The sequence below is a fragment of the Chinchilla lanigera genome, unplaced genomic scaffold, assembly GCF_000276665.1.
Source record: "Chinchilla lanigera isolate Chin_1 unplaced genomic scaffold, ChiLan1.0 scaffold00048, whole genome shotgun sequence".
NCBI lineage: Eukaryota > Metazoa > Chordata > Mammalia > Rodentia > Chinchillidae > Chinchilla > Chinchilla lanigera.
In genome coordinates, this window is record NW_004955449.1 from 2385860 (window position 1) to 2404132 (window position 18273).

Sequence of the window (18273 nt, forward strand, 5' to 3'; positions counted from 1 at the left end):
GCAAAATACCCACCAACCTGTTCCCTTGCTCAAAATTCATTTTTAACATATGCCATTCAAATATGTCACTAGATAAACATACATATTTAATAATGATGGGATCATTGCAATCCTGCTCAGTTACGACTATTCTATTTGTCTTCTAGAAACATATTGAAGCTCATGTGGCTAAATAAACATCCTTCATATAAGAAGCAGGAGCCGCCACCCCCCACACACAACACAGACACCACAAACAAAGATGAAATCAAATTATGGCAGTGCCGTGGCCCAGATTTAGGTCTGATAGAACATAATTAGAAAAGCCAGAGATGTTCTTGAGAATAATTTCTCAAATCAAATGCCAACTGTGACAGGTAATATTTCCCTACTCTGCCATCCTTCACTAAAGAATACAAGACCCCTTCTGACCTTGTAGAGCATACGTCCTTCTTTTCCCGTCTCTCTGAGCTCTCAGACATGCGGTGAATAGTTATGCGTTGTCTGAACAGCAAAGTGGACCTTCATCGCCGCTAGGTCCCCGTTCGCATCTGCTGCTGAGCGCCTCTCAGTCCATAGGAGGGAAGGCACTAAAGGCACTCCAGGAAAGCCAGACAGTCAGAGGTAAGAAGAAAAGATTTCCTTTTTCTTTTTTAACCTCAGTTAGCTCCTACTAACTTCACTGTCTTCCTTTCAAGATTTGAAACATTTTGCCACTCCATGAAAAAGCTCGAGGACACAGGAGCGAGAGCCGGGTGCTGACATAAGGTCCAAGTCATCAGAACGGGCTTCCGCTTGGTTTTGAATCAGCGCTGTGAGGAGAGGGACAAGAGATCCAGCCAACAGGATGTGTGTGGCTGGAGTTCCTGGCATGAAGTCTTGGCTTTCATGTTTATTTTTGGATATATTTTTCTTAGCCCTTTGATGCAAATTTCTGGCCTGGGAAGTAACCCTACAGTACAAGCCCTGAAGCTGAGGATGAGGGTGTGGGTCCCAGCGCTGCAACATGCTGGCCAGGCACCCAGTCCTGCCTCAGTTTCTCAGGCCATAAGATTCATCCAGCTGGCAAGCCTACCATGAATGCAAAAGCAAAACAACCTGAGATCGTTAGTATGATAAATGAAATCATTAAAATCCATCCAAGGGACTCCTGGACATTTATGTTCTGAGATACTATGTTTTAGATATCATTTTTCTGACATCCACAGCCAGAGAGGAGCACCAAGCCTGTGCAAGCAAGAGGAGATGCCTTCTAGAAGGTATCACTGTAACATGGCTTTTAAAGCACATCAGCAAAGACTACACCGCTGTCATTTCAACAATTCTTATTTTCACAGTGGCTTGAAATATTATTAATGGAAAAGGGCTTTTTCCCCCGATCTGTTCTAAGTGAGGCACTAAACAGAAATAACTAAAAAGCTTTTCATCAGTGCCAACATACCTGGTAGAATCTTCTAGAAAAAAAAATACCACTTTGAAAATTACAGAATGGAGATAGACGTAAACATATTTCTTCAGTGCCATTCACTGCTTTTAGATATATTCCCGGTTGCTAACTGTTTTCTTTTCCTAAGATAGAAACATAGACTTCTTATTTTTTTCTTCTTCCTTAATTTTTACCATACAGTTTTATACCTCATAAAGCATGAAATAGACTTTCAATCAGTGATGATATTTACTTAGACTACAAACACTTCTGGGGAACAAACTCGACTACACCAGTCATTATATCCAAACAATAGTTCTCTGTGACATATTTTGCCTTGGTTAAACTAAAATCCCAGTAGTCTACTAAAACATTTCCTGGATAACAATTACAATTAAGAAACCATTTTTACTGTAACACACATCAGACTACAAATAAAAAATATCGCCTTATTTTTAAAGACTTTCATTTTACTATTGCCTTTAAATTTTCAAACAATGTAATTATAAGTATTATTATTATTATTTGGAACATGCTTAAACATGACTCACAGTATAGGAAAAATTTTTTTTCCAGAAAGACGCTCATGCAATTGAACATCAGTAAACAGGTGGCAGACAATTCACTGACTCTCAGTAGCAACTTTTACAGATTTGACCAAAACTGCCTCCCTCATCTACTTTTCAAACACACTACACACATCGCCTCCACCAATTTCATGTATATGGACTATTTCATGCCAAGATGTCAAAACACGCCAGAAACCACAAAGCACCCTCAGACAGCACTGAACATGAAATTAGGAAGAAAGCAAACAAAAACCCCTCCTTGCTATGCTAAACCACTGGAAACCTTCTATACCACATGTGCTGAGAATACAGTCATGGAAGTAGGTAGTAAGTCGGTTTTCTATTTATTCCAAGAGCAGCCATCCATCACAGATATCTAAAATCTTGGATCAACTATTAATAACTGGTTTAAATTCCCAAGGCCACACTTAACTGCTTTGCCATTTAACTTCCTTCCCAAGAATATAAAATGCCAAAGTGTCAAAGAGTTTAAATTATAAATTACAATGGTCTCAAGAATTAAAAATGGCACCCAAAGACTTTTAAATTAATTTTCTTCTGGATATAATTCAGGAACATTCCCTCCAACTCTCCCCTCCCTTCTCTGCCTGTCTCTTTCATCCTCCGAAGATGTTACCGAGAAATGAGATGTTTTGTGCTCTGTGTAATATATATGTTCTACTATCAAAGGGGCGGGGGAGGAGAGAAGGATGTATTATTGACCAACTCCAACTAAATGTACTACCACTCACTCAGGCTAAGAAAACGTGACCTGAATTTCACATGGATCAAGCTAGCACCTTCAAGTCCGTCCATGAGTTGGAAACTAACATATGGAATATAAGTGAAAAGAAAGTAGTTGACATTAGGAAAGGTACCAAGCACAAAGAAAAGCAGCAAGCTGCTGCCTTGGTTATATCTTGGGAAATGTTTGTTTTATTGGGTGTATTTGTACAGACACCCAACTAAGTGCTGCTGGACACATTTATGTCAAATTTAAAATACCCTGGGCACTACATTTTTTTACTTACAACAAAAGAGGCAACATAAAGCAAGAGGTATTTGAGATGTAATTGGATTTCAAAATCTCAGAGGTGGCCTCTCTGTGGGAGCTTGGGAAACTTGTCTCTGACCTAGAGAGAACAGGAATTCCCTAGGTTTGTGCTTCCCTTACAGTCCCTAGCATAAGATGTATTCACTCAGCCCAAAAGTGAAAGTATGTCATAAAAATACTTCAAAAGAAAACTATTTTTAGGTTGTGGTACCTATTAATGATTGAGAACCATAATTTTCAGTTAGAAGTAACTCAAAGTGTGTTAGGTTTCAGCCCTTTTAAATGATATCAAGAGCATATATAGGACACAAAACTGAGTATAAGGGAGCCTGCCTTAAAATGGGTCTACCATCACATTTGTCAGAATGAAACAGTCAAACAAGATGGACAGACACACTGGAACCGCTTTTGAGGCTCTCTCATTTTCAGTTCGGAGCCTCTGATCCAACCCGGACTCTGAGGTCTGACACTAGAGATGTTACCCACGCTTCTGGATAACAAAGAGCATAACCCACCACCCCATGGTCCTTCTTGCTGGGTCCCACAGTTCAGTGATGCTTTCACTTGAATCCAGAAGCCACATATCCCTAACCGCACATGGTCCTTCCCTTCTGTTTTTTTTTTTGTCTTTTGAGACAGGATCTCTCTATGCAGTTCAGGCTGGCCTTGAGCTCCTTTGTAGCCCAGGCTGGTCTCAAACTTGCAATGATCCTCCTGCCTCAGCCTCCCAAGTGCTGGGATTACAGGCATGTGCCACCACACCCAGCAGTCCTTCCCTTCTGATATGCAGCTGACCTCAGATGACAGCATGCATTTGAATTTTAATTCTTCTAACAGATACTGCTCACAGTACAATAGATGGCTGCATTATAAACCCTATGAACTGACAAAAGCAGGGCACAGGAGTTCTGGTTATCAAATATTCTGCTTGCAGATTAGCACTATCTATGCCATGAATGGATCACCAACATTCAAAGACTAGAAGTGAAATGTATTTAACGCTAATGATATGTTATACTCTGAGATTATATTTTTGGCTTTATTTGTTTATTCTCTTTCTCTCCCAAGTAAGGTAGAAACCCTTGCCCTGACAACAGCATTCTGTCAATCGTGTTCCTGATACCTGGCACAGAGCAGATACAAGGCATCTGTTGACTAAATGAACAGTAAAATAAACATTATTCAGTCTTTCTGTCTGAAGGTACTCAGATTATTATGCACGCAGAATGTATATATGTACGTATGTGTACAGGCACATTAGTAAAGTTCAGATTCACAGACTGTTAGGTAATGGAGTTTATTGCATTCTCACTTTAAATAGTCAAAACACTGACTGAGCACCTAATTCACCCTGTGCACTTAGTTGCATGAAAAAGCAAATGAAATGAAGCATCTGATTCCTCACTGTGCGATCTAGTTCCTCACCTGTAAAAGAAGTCAGACTAAAAACCCTACCTACGCTCTTCAGCTCTGCATGGTGACTCTTACCCCATCATTCTCAAGTCACTTGCACGGTAGCTGAGAAACCCTGCCCAGAGGTTATAGACGAGAGCTGAACCCACAGAGCTAACAATACTTGGTAAGGTTTTAGATAGCAACGACAGCCTTCAATACCAATGTCCCCATTTAATCATTTTCCTTTCAGGGAAAAGTCTGTGGAAAACAGCCTTCAAATGTACTCAGATACAGCTTACCGGGGATCAAGTAGCATCCCCAACAGCAAGGCAAGCAGACCCCCCGAGCCACCGCAGAACTCCATATTACTCTTCACGCTTTCTTGCCAAAAAGGTTTCGCTCGGTCTCGTTAAGCTACTGCCTGAACTTTTAGTTACAGGAAACTTGGGGTAGAGGTTTAAAAGAAGACACCACGAGAAAACAGGCAAGTCTTGAATGTGGGGGAAGGTGTTTCAAGGAAGGCAATGCCAAGGGAAGGGAGGAGGAAAAGGAAGGGAAGAAGAGAGACGAGAGACAGAGAAAAGAGAGGTTTCAGTGTAACGATCCAATATAATACGTGATGCTGTGCTGCAGCCTTGTTTTAAAAAGCTATAAAAGATATTATTTGAACAATTGGGAAAATTTAAAACACAGACTGGGTATGAGATGCTATTAGGATATTGTCGCTACTCTTGTAGGTGAGAATATGGTGTCATGAGTGTGTAGCGGGACACTGTTTTTTTAGATGCGTGCTGTATATTTAGCATGCAGTCTAAATGTCATGACGTCTGTCATTTGCATTAAAGTGGCTCTGCAAAACACAGAAACAAAACCACCAAGAGAAGGCAGCTATGCCGCATGTGAACAGTTGCTGCACACGGCGTGAGGGGTGAACGGGCGCCTGTTGCACTATTCTTTTTTATTGTGTTTGAAAATATTGTAATACATTTGTATTAATGTCCATAGGCACAATTTCTCAAGAACTTCCTTCACAGCACTGAGGGCTGCTCATTAAAATAAATCCTCTAATATTTCCACAAGCCGTCTTCTCTCAGTAACTTGACTAAGTCATCCCAGACAGAAGTAGCTATAATGACACACATCACAGGCAGGAATCATTTTCATTCTTAAACCCGATTCCCAAATTTCTCTTTTGAAAAAGACTTTTCAGTTTACCTTTTTAAAATGAAAGATCCAAAAAAAAAAAGGCTTATTTGCCTCAAGCTTCGTCCCTTCTAATTGACAGAAAAACCTCTGCACACACACCTCATGCAAACCGGCTTTCGCTTCTCCTCCCTAAAACTGGCTTTTGTCTCCGAACTTTACAGAGCGGTTGGAGCTCTTTAATATTTTCTAAGAGAAACATTTCAAACAAGTAACCCTGCAATTTATTCACTGCTGCCAAGAATAAAAGTAACAGGTCCCACCACCAAGGCCTTCCAACGCTTTGCCCGACTTTTAAGGCAAAGCACCACTCATTCACCTGCAGGCTGGCTCCCTGAATGCATCTGTCATTTGTTTGGCTCTGGAGGAAACGATTTGATTACACAAAATTCTCTTTAGATCAAGTTTAAAATCTTAGCCACACTGGGACAAGTGATGAAGCCTGCCAGCTCGATAGGTTAATTCTTGGACACACTGAGCCAAGGACAAAGACAAGGAGCAACCCCAGGCTAAAATCAGAAGCAAAATAGGACTGAAAAGGCACAAGCATGAAAGATGCAAGCCTTCATGAGGCCTTTATAAGTGCTCCATTTGCCATGATTGCATAGAAGATGATTTATGCCTGATACTTCATGTGAACGAACACAGTACCCTAAGGGATGCAGGTAAACATCAGTAACTTGCAAAAAGCCACCAGGACTAGCTGCAGTCATCCACTACTGTGCCACCTCTGCATTCGGAAGTTGGCAAGTAACCAGATATTATTCTGCACCTCCATTTCCCATACTTTATTGCACATCATTTTTAAAAGCATTTAAATGAAGCAGATGTTAACCCCGTTCATTCCACTTTCCTGGGGGAATGTGTCAATAATGAATTTTAAAATGCAAAAGAAAATGTCAAAGTATTTTGTTCCCTGGGTAAGAATACATCTGTGGAATAGGAAGAGTGAAAATACAGAAAACACTCTATGGTCATTCAAGAAATAATTATAAGGTATGTCAAACTACAGAAAATTGAGCCAGCACTAAATTAGAAAAAAAGATGTCTTGTGTCAAAATGGCTTTTTCACTCACTCATTTCAAAAACAAGTTTTGGAAATTAAATTCCATCTGCCATCTCAGGACGGAACACATTAAGGCTTGACTCTAATGCCATTACCCATGTGGCAGCTCCCCTTCTCGTCTGAAACTGCATTAATTGACAAAGAAGCCTTGGGGCTCACCTCCCATAGTGCCTTGAAGTCCTTCTGCTCAATGCGGAGCAGCTCGCTGTTCTCCCTGGTAACAATGGTTGCATGGCGGGGTGTGTTGTCCAGAATGGACTCCCCAAAGGCTGTCCCAATCCCCAGGGTACAGATGGTCACCGCATCCTGAGAACCAAAAAACAAAAAAAGTCATTAGAAAACTAAACATTTAATGGACAAGTGAACTGCTTTCTCTTTGAAATATAACTTGTACAAAATAAAACACCTGATTTAATTGTATGATTCAACACATTTTGGCAAATATACACACTGGCGTAATCAACACCCAAGTCAAGATGTGAAACATTCCTTCTATCAGACCCAAAAGTTCCCCTGTGGAACTCCTTTCTAGTCAAGAGTCTTCTTCTAGAGGAAATCACCGTCCTGATTTCTCTCATCTTAAGGGGTTTTGCCTATTTCAGAACTTCATGTAAACAGAGACAGACCACACATTCTTGTGTACGTTGTTAGCTCAGCATAGTGTGAAATCTGTTGAAGGTGGTGTTGGTCACAATATTTAAATGGGACACTGGAACAGGGATGCAATGATGTCTGTCTCTCCAGAAGAAATGAAGAAACTGAGGGCTTGAGTGGTGGATTCGCAGCGTCCCAGTTCACATGGGAAGTAAGTGGCAGAGTGAGAGTCTAACCACGTCTGACAGTGGATTCCAAACTTTTGGTATCATGCTGCCTCCTGCAGCCATAACATAGTAAAGACAGCATCTGATGAAGTGCAGTGTGGCTAGATTATAAAATGCCACGAGTCAATGATTTAAAAGTTTCTAAAGGGGTGCTAAAAACGTAATTTCTTCTCTATGTCCAACATTGGTGATAATGTTTGGATTTAATCCTAACTAGTTTCAAATAATGCAAATAGCCACGTGAAGTCACCGGGACTTTAATTTTGCAAGGTATTCTAAGCTAAGGGAGATGCACAAGGGTAATCCTCTGGGTTAGGAGGCACAGTTTTCCTTTCATGAATCTACTACATGATAACAGGCAAATGTTGTTAAGATCAAGTTAGTGACTCTGTGATCACATTACTAAGACAAATGCCCGTAAGAATTCAGTTTCTTGAACCATAGCAAGTTGTTTCGGCACATCTATGCCCATATAAAATTACGTTCAGAAAAATAAAATCAGTATTTCAGAAAAGAATATAAGAGGAAATTTTAAAAACAGCAGGCTAACACATTTTGCAGAGAGGCAACTGCAAACAAATTCACTCTGAAAAATATACCAAGAACTAAAATAGCAATACTCTGTGAGCTGGGTACCTCTGAATAATTTTCAAATTCTAGTGAAAACACGTTAGATTATGATAAATCATAGGCTTTCACAAATTCTCTAGAACAGCACATTCCTTGGATGCTTTATTAGACTATTTCATTTTTCTACCACCTGAACACTTCTGAAAGAACTTTTTTGGCTAATTTGTACTTTTCCAGCATTAAATTCTATTTTAAAACTTGAGAAGGATGTGTCTTAAGTATTACTGCTGCCATGATCCATGCAGGTTAGATACTTACGGTTACTTGCTAGGTATAATGCAAAGGAACTATGAAGGCGGAAGCTATTCCTTATAGATTAACCAGTCCTCTCTTTTCTTACCTCTCATCCCTGACACAGGTAGTTTGTCACCCACGTGATCCACAAAGAAAGATAGGCTCTGACACTCATATGTGCTTTTCTTCTTACCAGCGAACGGCTCTTGCAGTAAAGACAAAGTACTGAATTTATTCTTGGATTTTTCCCTGAAGATTTCAACTTACTCAAGGTTTATCACCTATAACAACATTTAGTCACGGTGGCATTGCCAACTACACTGCTCTGAGTATTTTACTGGGTCCCAGCCTCCTCTGTGAGGAGAAGCTCAGGTGAGTGGGTACCCAAAAGTGGTCATTTGTTTTAGCACCCACCTCGTTTCCAGAAACACACACTCTCCGACTAGACTGAGGGGCTCAGCGCTCCCTCTGTGTTCTCCCTCACATTTGATCCACTCAAATGTAAGGACGAGGGGTCCCATGCTACCAGATATGCTCTAGGGCTAGGTTTTGGCACAACGGTAGCGCTTGCTTAGCATGCTCAAGGCGCTGGGTCCCATCCCTAGCGGGGGCGTGAGAAAAATAAGACCTTGGAATTAAGGCTGGGAAACTTCATCCAAAGAAGTATCATTTAGAAGTTCAAAACTCTCAAACTTTACTTTCAACAGATTCAGAGTATTTTTGGACAAATTTACTTAGAAGTCAGCATGGATGTGGGAGTTACGGGTTGAATACTATGATAATTGGGCACAGGGAGGTAGAGGTTGCCAAGAAACACTTGTGCTTTAAAGACTAACTGCTGCCTTTGTAGTCCGTGGATGCTTTGCTGGATGCTTTGCTTTATTTACATTGGAACCCTAGGCAGGGCCTTGCGTGTGCTTAGAAAGAAATTATCAAATAGAGAAACACACATCCAGACATTCTCTTGTTCAGCAGAAATGATGTTATGTGCTTGCTATCCGGGCTGAAAGGCAGGGCAACTCCGAGCAGGAGGGATGTGAATCTGGGTGAAGAAGCAAAGCACTCTTCCTGCATCCACAGGAATGGAACCAGATCCTCCAGCTCCAGGTTCCAAGCCTGAAGCTGCGCGCAGGTTGGCGCGGCCTGTGCCTGCTGCGGAGAAGTCCTGTTTCTGAAGGTAACCCTGTGATTCCTCCTACGCTGACACACACTCTAGCGGTCTGCCCGTCCTGAGGCCTGTTTAATGGGGACTCTTCAGAAGCACTTCCTCATTTTCTGCTCATTTGCAGACTGACGTTCAGAGAGGCCCTCTGAGAGGAAAGGTTTTTGGTGACACGGAGACTAGGAAAGCAGTCAGCCCCTATGCAGTGAACGCGGCCCAGCGGTGAAGGGGGAGTCCTGATTTTTGTAAGACGGCAATTTAGGTTGAGGACTTTCAAATGGGAAGTGAAATTTTAAAAAGTGTAAATGTCTTCAAAATACAAGATTTAGCAGATGCTGCTGGAGCCCTACCAGAGGCTCCCCATACACCTCAAAAGTCAGTGCAGCTTCCTGCACAGACCACGCCCACCTCCAGAGTCCCACCTGGAATCTCACAGCTCCCTGACCCCGCTCAGTTCCCTGTGGGTCAACACAGGCAGTGAACCCAGCTGCCCATAGAGGACTCAGAAACGTGCTTTTGCTGGCCTTTCTTCCTTCCTTCCCCATCTAGTTCTCCCACACTCCTGCCACACTCGCCGGCATCATCTCTAAAAAACTACTTGCAACCAAACCCTTGTCTCCAGGTCTGCTTGTGGGGAAACCTGAAACAAGAGCATGGGGTAGCTGAGTGGCTGGGAGTCCCCGACTGCACTAAGACCCTAGGGAAAGGCCTGGACCTTTCTCCAGCTTTCTGCTTAGGGAAATCTGTGGACCAGCCAACATCCCTAGATAGACTTCTGCGTCAGGGACAGAAACCACGGGTATTGCTCCCTGCTGGCCTCAGACACAGTGTAAGTGCAGGATCCTTTGGGTGGCACATGGGAAGGCTTCACTGTGTCAGTAAAACACGTTTGGTCACCTGACACCAATTCCACTCTGTAACTAGGGGTAACAGGCTCTCAGAAAATGACTTCTAGCATGTCACTGACACGTCATTTGTTGTCCTCCTCCTGTCTAATCCACCTCTCTCTTAGCTCCATCCACTTGATCACGCCTCCTCCTCCCTCCACAACACAGACCTCCCTCCTTAATTGCCCGCTGACTCTTCATCACACACACCCTGCTGGGCCGGAGCTGGCGTGGGGCCTGCATGAGTGAGCAGAGAGCTGTGCCATGCGCTTGGCTTTCACGCTTCACAACAGGTAAATGAGATCGTGTGTTTAAAGTGCTTTGCTTAGTGTCTGACTCAAAACAACTGCTTAACAAATTGTGGACATCCTTATCGCCAACACAGGTTGAGTATCCCTTCCCTGAAATGCTTGGGATGCAAGGTATTTCAGATTTCCCATTTTTTTCAGATTTTAGTCTATTTATATACACATCATGAGATACGTTGGGAACAGGAGCCAAGTCTAAACACAAAATTCATTTAAGTTTCATATATACTTATATACCTAGCCTGAGAGTAATTTTATGCAATATCTTTAGTAATGCTGTGCATTACAGTTTGAGTACCATGCTGTGACTACAACCTGTCACATGTGGCCAGATGCAGAATCTTCCATCATGCTGGCACTTGAGGCACTGAGGACTTGGGGTTTGGGGGTTAGGGATGCTCAACTTATAGGTTTTGGGGGAAAGGATGTTCAACAATCCTACAACACCACTATTGCTACAGCTATTTTATAAATTAAGCAAAATCAGGTTCAAAGACAGTGAGTAATCTGACCCACATCTGCCCCGTAAGAGGAAGAGCTGAAAGGAGAAACTAGTCAGTCTCATTTCTTATCCAGATACTGCTCAGATTGTTATATGGAGCGAGGTACCTCTTGCCAAAGATGAGTAGGAACACTGGTTAAGGTATTCATTGAACTCCTACAGGTGCTTTTTCAATCAAAACTCTGTATGTTCACTGAATATCTTATAAGTCCAAATCACCAGAGAAATATGAAACATTCGGCATTGAACTGTCTCTGTTATGCCTTGTGTCTAGATGTCCCCCCCCCCAAAAAAAAACCTCATGTAGTCACAGGTGGGGCTTTTTCAGAGGTAGCTGAATCTACAGAATGTGACTGATTCATGTTGCAATGCTAGGATTAAGGCAGGGTGATTACTAAATCAGTCCACTGATTGGTTTGGCATCACCCAATTCCAGTGGCCTGGATACAATATAAGGGACAGAAAGAGGCTTGTCTTGTCGCTTGCTTTTGCTGTCTTCTGACTGCTACGCACTATTTCTCCTCTGCCACGCCAAGCTGCCTTGGAGCCACCAACTATGGGCTGAAACCTCTGCAAACTGTGAGCTAAATAACTTGTAGGTCTGGGGTATTTTGTCTCAGCAATGAAAAAAGTAACTAAGACACTCTCGAAACCTCCGATTCCAATATTGGGTCTACTTAACCCTCCCTAGAGGAGGAAATCCATCTCTGGCTAGGTTACCAACACTCTTACTCATTAGGAGAAATGCAAGCAATCGTAAGCTGGGAATGGATTATGGAATCTGCATTTCTGGTTTACTCACGCCAACCTTACACCTCAGCTTTAACAACAGAGTCCTAGCTGGCCGGCCATACGGAGCTTCTGTCTTTCTGAGTCTTGGCCTTGATAACCTGTCCGTTTTCCTAATTGTTCTCAAAGTGGGAGTTCTGAGCTGCCCGGGGCCCTAGTTTATCCCCGGCAGTCTTCTTGGCCAGATCTCTTCGGCAGGCCGCATGGAGGCCCAGCTCCACCACCGGGCTCCTGACCCCCTCCGCATCACCGAGCCAGGGCTCACACGCACCACTTGTAAGACCCGCTCTGGCTTTGCCACACTGACCTCAGTGCTGTCTTCCCCAGCCTTCTGCTTCCTCCCCCAGGCCTGCTTAGCACTGCCCAAACATGCCCTCTGGACCTCTCCTATCCCCACTGCACTCCCTGGCTGTGCTCCTCGCCCCAGCTGGGTACCACCCTGAATCACAAGCAAGATCTCAGCACAGGATGTGTGGTCAGCAGGACAGGCATGTGTGGCCGTGGCCCTTCATAAACTTCGGTAGTAGAAAAGTTCAAGATGTCCACAAAGCCTGTCCAGGTGGAAGATGGTGACCTCCAGGCAGAGGGCACTCATGCGGAGGCTCCCAGAGTCAAGACACTTAGGAGGGAAAATTCTCAGAGGGAGCAGAACGAGAAAAGCATGGGCCTTGGTAGACCAAGATTCAAAATTCATTTCTGCTAATTATTCGCCAGGGACTCCATAACCCTCATTTGTGGAACAGGCAGAGTCTGTTTTATAAGACTAGTCACAGGGCTAAATAGAAATAAAATAATACATAGGTAGAGGGCTGGATGGTCCCTGGCGCATAGTAGGTGCTCTATAAATTATGGGAATTATTTCTAACTTGGTTATATTCATACACATGAATAGACTTTCTGTATTTCTGAAAAGCAAATGACATTTTTCTACTATTTAAATAACAGAGAATCTCTACATTCACTTCATATTAATCTTCACCTAATGATGGCTTTCAACACTTAAATTCCAAGTTTCTCTGTCCCCAGTCTGGACGTCAAGTGGTTTAGATGATCGGCAAAACACTTCAGCTCTCTGGGGGAGCCTGTATTCAAAGGAACCCTTCTGACAGTCCTGCTGTAAATCAAAGAATCCTTTTGTACCGCCACTAATCACCCCTTAATTTATCCGCTTTGTATGTCTGAATTGTGGCATTCTGAGCTTTCTTAAAGGAAGGTTTCTCATATGAGGCATTTTGTTAGTTTGTTTCATGATAAACACAGATACAGTATGAAAATAGAGATGATATTAAGCCCATGGTAACGTATCACTGGTTCATTAGCGCTGCCCTCCAAGCTATAAAGCCTGTGCCTTGGGACCAGTGGAATTACAGGCGTGCACCAGAATGGCTGGCTTCTGGTCAAATTTGAAGTTGCCTACAATCAGTAAGACAGACTTGAACATTCTCTGCGGTACGATTTTTAAAAAATCTTGTTCTGCAGCTTCAAGGCACATCAGATTTTTTATTATTCATATTTAACTGGGGTCCACATTAATGACTCAAAAAGAGCTCATATTCATGCACATTTATTGTATTGGATATATGTTGGGTTAACATTAAGGAACGAATCGATTCTTTAATTATGTAGGCCCAGAAATGTAAATTCTTACAAAGCAAATATTTTTACAGTGTTCCACTTTAGGCCTTCAAGGATACTTGGCGCGAAGTTTTGTAGCACCTGCTTTTAGTTCATGGGCTTGAATTAAGAAGTAGAATTTATCGAATCCTCCAAAACTTTTTAGATAGTAAGATATAGCAGAACCCAACCTCAGACTTTGTCAGGATGCCACATGAGGCTGTTAAAGGGATTTCTTACCAAGCAAAAGGGGCAAAGATGCTTCTAAGTCAAAGGTGTTTTCTGACAAACAGCAAAGGCAGGACATCACTTTGCGAGCACCTCCCTGGAGTCAGCGCATCAGGCGCAGCTGAAGGGGATAGGCGTGCCGTGGGGAAGGTTTGATGAGGACAGACCAAATCAGGCGGCCAGCCCGTTTCAGGGGACAGCCCATCTGGCCAGCCTGGTGCACGGTTTTGCACCCACCCAAACAAGAATTATGTGGTGACAAAACTGAATACAGGCTGCGTCATGCAGAATGCTAAATAAATTCCCAATCAGTTCTTAACCAACAGCACGACCCGAGCACATCCAGGGAGTAAGAGATTACAAACAACTGCTGTGGACAGCGCCCTCCGGGTTTACAGGCGCAGCTCCTGAGGCACAGCTGAGGGGGATCAGGCAAGCTGCGGTGAAGGTTAATAAATGTGCTCTTAAACCGTCTCCTATTCACGGTGCCGTTCTCTGCTGGAAAATGATGGAATGAAATGAGTGAGTGGAAGATTGAGAGAGGCAGATGGAAAGACAGAGAGACCTGCGTGACAGGGAAATGTGTCTGCCTTTGAGATTTTATATAGAGAGATATACAACAAAGGACAAACAAAGCACGTTTTATTTCAGGGGGAAAACCTAAATAAGTAAAGAGATCTTTTCCCAGAACTGGCCTAAAATTTGCCAGGTAATATCACATCACAGATGAGGGGATGGAATTAAGACCAAGGCAGCCCAGACTCCCGGGTCCTAGGAAATGGCTGAGCAACATTGTTAAACTTCCTGCGGTTTCTAAGACCAAGTACATTTCCTGCTTTTTCTATTCTAACACTGCCCTCTTGTGATAGAATGGTGGTATTGCAACCAGCAGCTCTCCAGTCAAAATGGTCATATGAAAGGCACTGGAATACTGCTCTGTCCCAAGTTTTATACTAAGTGCTTAATACATATTAACTCATTTAAAGTAGGAACTGTTATCTTGGATTTACAGTGAACCTAAGTGTACCTACCCATAGCTAATTAAGGTGGTGGGAGGACTCAGAGGAGGTCTGAATGTAACAGCTGCATTCCCACTGAATAAATGTAACACTTCCTATAAACATGCTACTGAAAGGAACAAGTTTTAAAGAATTAATAAACTCCTTCACGCTTGCAGCATGAGATTCTGTTATCCCTCAGAAATTCTTTTGAATGGCTGGAAAAAACATTAGACCTTATTTTTGTTGTAAAAAATTAAAACCATATATATTTCTAGGATTCAGATAGTTCTTACGACAAAAGGTCTGCTAATCTATAAAATCTACAAAGAAGAACAGGACTCTTTCTCCCTCCTTTCTCTCTCTGTAATACACATGAACACACATGCACACAGTTGGGTGGTACTGTCTGATACAGTGAAGTTTATAAACCTATTTATGCCTTTTAAGTGTATTATTCATTTTTATAACTTGTCCCAATATTCATTTCTAATCCTAAACCAGTAAAACACTAATGAGAGAAATATCCATAATATTCATTTAAGTGGGAATACTTAGGCCACTTATACAGGCGCCAAGACCGGGGAGGTGCCTGAGCACGAGAGTTCCACGGCAGGGACCCGCAGCGTTATCTGTGTCTTAAACTTAGGTGAGCGACTGAGGGATGTGACTGGTGTCACTGGGGAAGCGGAAGGATTAATCCTTGACAGGATCCCCGTTTCCACTGGAAATGCAGGTGAACGGGCGAGGCAGGCTGGGCTCCTCTGGGCGGGGAGGCGGTCTGCAGGCAGATCCTTGGCTGAGTGTCCTACAATGCCTGAGGGTAGGGAGAACAGTCCTGCGAGCCCTCGCCAGGCCCCACCATTTTGCAGCATGCAGCCATTACCCCATCCTGTGGGGTCCTCACAGGTGCTGAGGCTGTGTGCCCCACCGTGTTTGCTGAGACCAGAAAACTCCTCATAGGGGTCGAACACAGTGACATAAACACTGTTCTTCCCACAGATTCTGGTTCTTGCTTTTGTTTTTTGCCGTGAATCTTAGAGCCCCTTAGAACAGGAGCTTGGGAAGCAGGGGGTGGCGCGTTGGCATCGCAGCTGCCCGTAAGTGGTCCATCACTGTGCAGGCGATCCTCACTCACTCACTCACTCACTCACTCATCCTAGTCTGTACATCTTTCCTACTTATTTTAGTTTTGGAGACAGGATCTCACCTTGTACTTCAGGTTGGCCTTGAACTCACTACGTAGCCCAGGCTGGCTTTGAACTTGCAACGATCCTCCTGCCTCAGCCTCTCAGTGCTTGGTTAGCAGGCGTGCGCCACTGTGCCCGGCTCTTATCCTAGTTGTTCTTTGGTCTGTTGATGCTTTCCCAATTCTTTTTTATGTGACTCCAGGAAATTTACAGAACACGAAGGCTGAGATGCTAGTAGAGATGCCTCTGACAATTACACCAAGTGACAAGAGCATCTCTGAGCAGCGGAAGACATATAATATAGAGGCAGATGTGCACAAGGATTTGCAAGACTGTGAAAGTTCCTCAACATAACAGGATCCGAATAATCTCCGCATTTCCCAGGATTCTTAGGACAAACATGGTTTCAGAGCAGTAAACAGGAAGGAAGCAGAGTCCGCATCCTTCCCATCCAGGGCTTTGTCTCCCCGCTCCAGGGCACCCTCAAAGCCTCGGCTTGGGGCCACTCAGCCAGAGGACAGCAGGGATGCAGACGCGGTGTGTCCCAGGCCCTGCAGGGCAGGTGTAAGTGTGAGCGAGACAGAGGAGCGGCTGAGCGCTGTGCAGGACTGTGCGGCTCAGAGACGGTCACACCGGGGCCAGGAGGAGCCACAGGGGAGCCTCAGGCTACGGTTCCTGCTGCCCCAGCTGCGTCTACGGTGACCAGCAGCACTGACCCCAGGCAGCACTGGGAGGCCCACTCTCCCATGAAGCGCAGCGGCCTTTTCCTCCCATCCCCTCCCAAGGAAGGGCCTGAAGTTGAGGGGACCACATCAGAGTATTCGTACTGTAATAGTCCTCGCTGCATAATCAACAGCTTTGTGATAATCTCAGACATCAGTGATCCCATGAGCAAAGACAAATCCGCATCACTACCCCGATGCTGGGTGAACCGCATGCCAACACCCCGGCAAAGGGCCACAGGCTCAGAAGGCTGAGGATGGCCGGGCTGGGTCACTGGGATGCTGAGGAATCACAAGGATGTCCGGCTCTGCGGCTTTCTGCCGCCATCGTGAGCAGACCACCCCCCGCTCTGTGAGCAGAGCACGGCATCGGCACAGGGGCCCGCCTCCCGGGTGGGCTCAACGAAAGCGCAAAGAACGCTGGCAAAACGTCTCGTGAGCGAGGAGAGCTCCCACCAGGTGCTCGTGGCAGGTCACCAGTGAAAAGCGACCGTCACCCTCGGGTGCAAAGAATTCACCCAGCCAACCACACAGAAGGGAGGGAGCTATGTTTTTTAACCTAGAAAGCAAAAATGCTAAAAAACATAAATAAATATATATTATATATGTATATGAATGACAGGAAAGGAGAAAAAGTGATATCTTGAAAGTGCAATCAGGTAATACAAATTTGGGTCAGAATATTTATGTCACATGTATTTTTGAAAACTATAGAGAGTTATATCTTCCTACCATCATACTAAGGTAGTTTTTTTGTTTGTTTTTTTCAGGAAAAACATTCCATCAAATCTGTGATACCTGATAAATATACGTATCGCATAGAAAACCAGCACAGGAATCTGGGAAGGTTCCCTTCTCCCGTACCCTGTTTCATGAGTGGCACCCCGCCCACCTCTTCACCCAAGCCGGGGTCCTGCCTTCTCCCACCGCCCCACCCGCAACCCCATCGCGCACCTGCTGTCCCTGTGTCCCGCCCTCCAGCCGGAAGCCCTCGGGGGGGACGGGCACCCTCGTGTAACTGCACCCCTGCGTCTAAGGCAGGGGGCGCGAACACCCGCGCGCAGGGGCGTGGGCAGTCATGCAGGAGGGTGGGGAGAGAAGTCGCTTCTGATATTCTAAATGGCCCAGGCCTCATCACCTCTGTTCCTCCCCTTCCACCTCCCTCTGGATGGCACACGAGGACTCCACAGCCACGAAGACCTGGCCGTCACCCTATGGTCGTGTAGCCGTGGGCAGTTTGTGGAACACCCTCCACGAAATGAGTTCGCCTGAGCTCGCCAAGGGAGGAGGACGCAGCGAGCTCCGCGCGAGGCTGCCGGTAGAGGGCACCCGCGGCCCCTGCTCCGGACTCGCTGTTCTGGGTCGGGAAGCAGGTGCAGCCCCGCACAGACTGAAGCACGGGGACCAGCGTGGGAACTCGTTGCCACGTTCCTTCCGACTCAGACGAGAAGGCAGACACGGAGCGCAGGGGGAACCTGAAGAAAGAACCTGGAGGC

At 44.5% G+C, this 18273-nt stretch overlaps 1 protein-coding gene across 4 annotated transcripts in view; it reads right to left on the reverse strand.

The window, feature by feature from the left end:
* Window positions 1–18273, reverse strand: part of Rapgef4 (Rap guanine nucleotide exchange factor (GEF) 4) — a 281014-nt gene that overhangs the window by 213506 nt on the left and 49235 nt on the right. For 2 of the 4 annotated variants that reach the window (XM_005393203.2, XM_005393202.2), the window contains exon 4: window positions 6852–6998. In XM_005393203.2, the coding sequence (XP_005393260.1) occupies window positions 6852–6998 (147 nt within the window). Of the gene's footprint in view, window positions 1–411; window positions 778–6851; window positions 6999–18273 lie in introns of those variants that run through there. The other 2 variants (XM_013518784.1, XM_005393205.2) reach the window with 1 other exon arrangement.